General features: G+C 42.3%; 1 protein-coding gene across 1 annotated transcript in view; it reads right to left on the bottom strand.

Moving 5' to 3' along the window:
* The window catches only part of LOC109844232, a 9,985-nt gene continuing 7,565 nt past the window's right edge, over positions 72 to 2,491 (bottom strand). The window contains exon 3 of the mRNA XM_020413198.1: positions 72 to 198. Coding sequence (XP_020268787.1) covers positions 72 to 198 — 127 coding nt within the window. The remainder of the gene's footprint in view (positions 199 to 2,491) is intronic.

The raw sequence follows: 2,491 nt of genomic DNA, 5'->3' as shown, positions 1-2,491 counted from the left end.
GCCGCCATCGCCACCATTGCCATTGTCGCTGTCGTTGTCGTCGTCGTCGTTTAACCCCGTGGTGGGGTTTCCTAATGCAGCAACAGGGTTTTGCCTATTTCCCCAACAGAACCGTTGGAAAACACCCTTATCCTCGCGGTTCTCCTCACTGCGAGAGCAGTTGTCACTATCAGCTGGCTTCCTAGGTCCCTAGCATCCCTTCATAGTATCAAACAAAAACATTAACATTATATATATAAGCAAAAAACTTAAACTTAAAAGAGAGGGAATAAGAAAACCATCTCGACGTCATTCTCGTCCTGCACAGTTGATTTGCCGCGATGGGATGGCTCGGGCTGATCGTTGTCACCATCGTTCAGAGCATGCTTCTTAAATCCGAAGCAGGAGAAGGCGTTGCGCTTTGTTTGCTTTTGCGGGCTTGGGATTTTCTTGTGGAGGCTTAGGATTTGAGGGGTTCGAGAGGATGCTAGCTAAGGCTACGAGATCAGCAGGGTAAGATTCATCGATGTCGCTCATATCTTTTGGATTTCAAGAGAACTCTTGGGCTGAGGTAGGCTTCAATGTCGAGAGGATTTGGTTGTGCCATTTTATAATAGTAGTCGGTGCTTACCTGTCGACGACGCAACCCCGTCAAAGGCTGCTCGCCGAGCCCAGAGCCACAGTCTGTCGCCGAGGAACAGAGTGACAGTCTGTTGTCGACAGAGCTGGGTAGATTACTATAGCATGTGCATATAAAGACAAACCTTCTTTATCAGGCAATTTAGTTACGCTCATCTTACGTCTTGCTTTCTTAATATTTATTTGTAACGGTCTTGGCTTAATTTAACTGCTAAATATATGTTGAATTTTTTTATTGTCATCAAATATGATAATTAATTTAGAATATTAAAATATTTATTAATTATAAGGAGACATAATTTTAGTATGATCTTAACTGTATGTATTTTACCCATGTATATGAATTAATTAGTTTTTTGTATTATACAATTTTTGATAAATTATATTAATATTCATACAATATTATCCAAACCATTTAAAAGATTGCCGAACTTCAAATTTATAAGCCCAGATTTGTTTTCATAAGTTACTTTTAGTAAAATCCAAAAATTAAAATCTATCAATATAAGAACATAATTAACACTAATAGAAAATCAAGCAACCTAGATGGATTAACCTAGACGGAATTTTTTCCGTCTAGTTTGATCCAACCTAGACGAAAAATTTTACGCCTAGGTTAATCCGTCTAGGTTGCGTCAACCTAGATAGAAAATTCCGTCTAGGAAGGCAACCTAGACGGAAGGCCGTCCTAGATGGAAATTTTCCGTCTAGGATGGTGGATCCCTCACAGAAAATTTCCCAAAAATTTTGTATCCCACTCTCAAAATATTTCCGCCTTTATTTCCCCCCTCATCTTTCAAACCCTTTAATTTTCCAATCATCTCCCAAACTTTCAAAACCTAACTCCAGCCCTCCACCTTGTCCTCCAAACCCTAAAGCCCCAACCACACCACCGTCGTCCTCCAGTCCCTCCTTCGCCAAACCCTAGCTTCTCTCTCCTCTCACCAATTCGCCCCCAAAACCCTAGCTTCTCTCTCTAATGTGATAATCCCTCGATCTTAGATCTAACTTTTCCACTGGTGCAACGTAAGCGATGATGTACTGCGGTGACGGCGGGGTCCACCGACGCCGATGGGTCCTAGGATGGCGCCCAGAAGATCCCATCGGCGTCGTCGATGCCTTGGGTTCGGAACCTCCGTAGGTTCATCGGATCCGACAATGACCTTGGATCCGAAACCCTAATGGGTCAGTACCCGCTTTCCTCTATTTCTTGGAAATTTGCACTTCTGATTCGTTTCACACCCGATGTCATACTTTCGTTCGCTGCATGCTAATATTTGATCGACCAAAATCCCAGCTTTCAAAGCCAAATGAAAAAGATGAAGACAATGATGATTGACTTGTAAATTTATTGATCCTGTGATGGTTAGGGTTTTGGGGAGGTCGGCGTTTCATGATACATCTTTGATATCGTCGGGAGATCTCTCGTGTTTGGGCGGAGAGGTTAGTTACAATTACAAAGTTGGAATTTTTGCAGTAAATGTGTTTTGAAACGGTGGTCTTTTGATTATTAAATGGAAATTTGAGGAAGTTTGCAACTTTTAGGATAATCATTCTGTGGGGTTCAATGTCATTAAGAGTTACATGATAGCTCAATTAAGAGTTGCATGCTCTGAAGGACGGTGACAACGACCAGCCCGAGCCGTCCCATCGCGACAAATCAGAAGTTTTTTATTTATATATAACGTTAATGTTTTTGTTTGATACTGTGAATGAATACTGGAGACCTAGGAAGCCAGCTGACGGTGACAACCATCCTGACAGTGAGGAGAACCATAGGGATAGGGGTGTTTTCCAACGGTGCCGCTGAGGAAATAGGCAAAACCTTGTTGCTACGTTAGGAAACCCCAACCCCGGGTTAAACAACGGCGGC

Source organism: Asparagus officinalis, chromosome 6 (genome assembly GCF_001876935.1).
Source record: "Asparagus officinalis chromosome 6, Aspof.V1, whole genome shotgun sequence".
In the NCBI taxonomy this organism is placed as follows: domain Eukaryota; kingdom Viridiplantae; phylum Streptophyta; class Magnoliopsida; order Asparagales; family Asparagaceae; genus Asparagus; species Asparagus officinalis.
The sequence above is the reverse complement of the archived record's forward strand: the minus strand, read 5'-3'. Positions and strand labels throughout refer to the sequence as shown.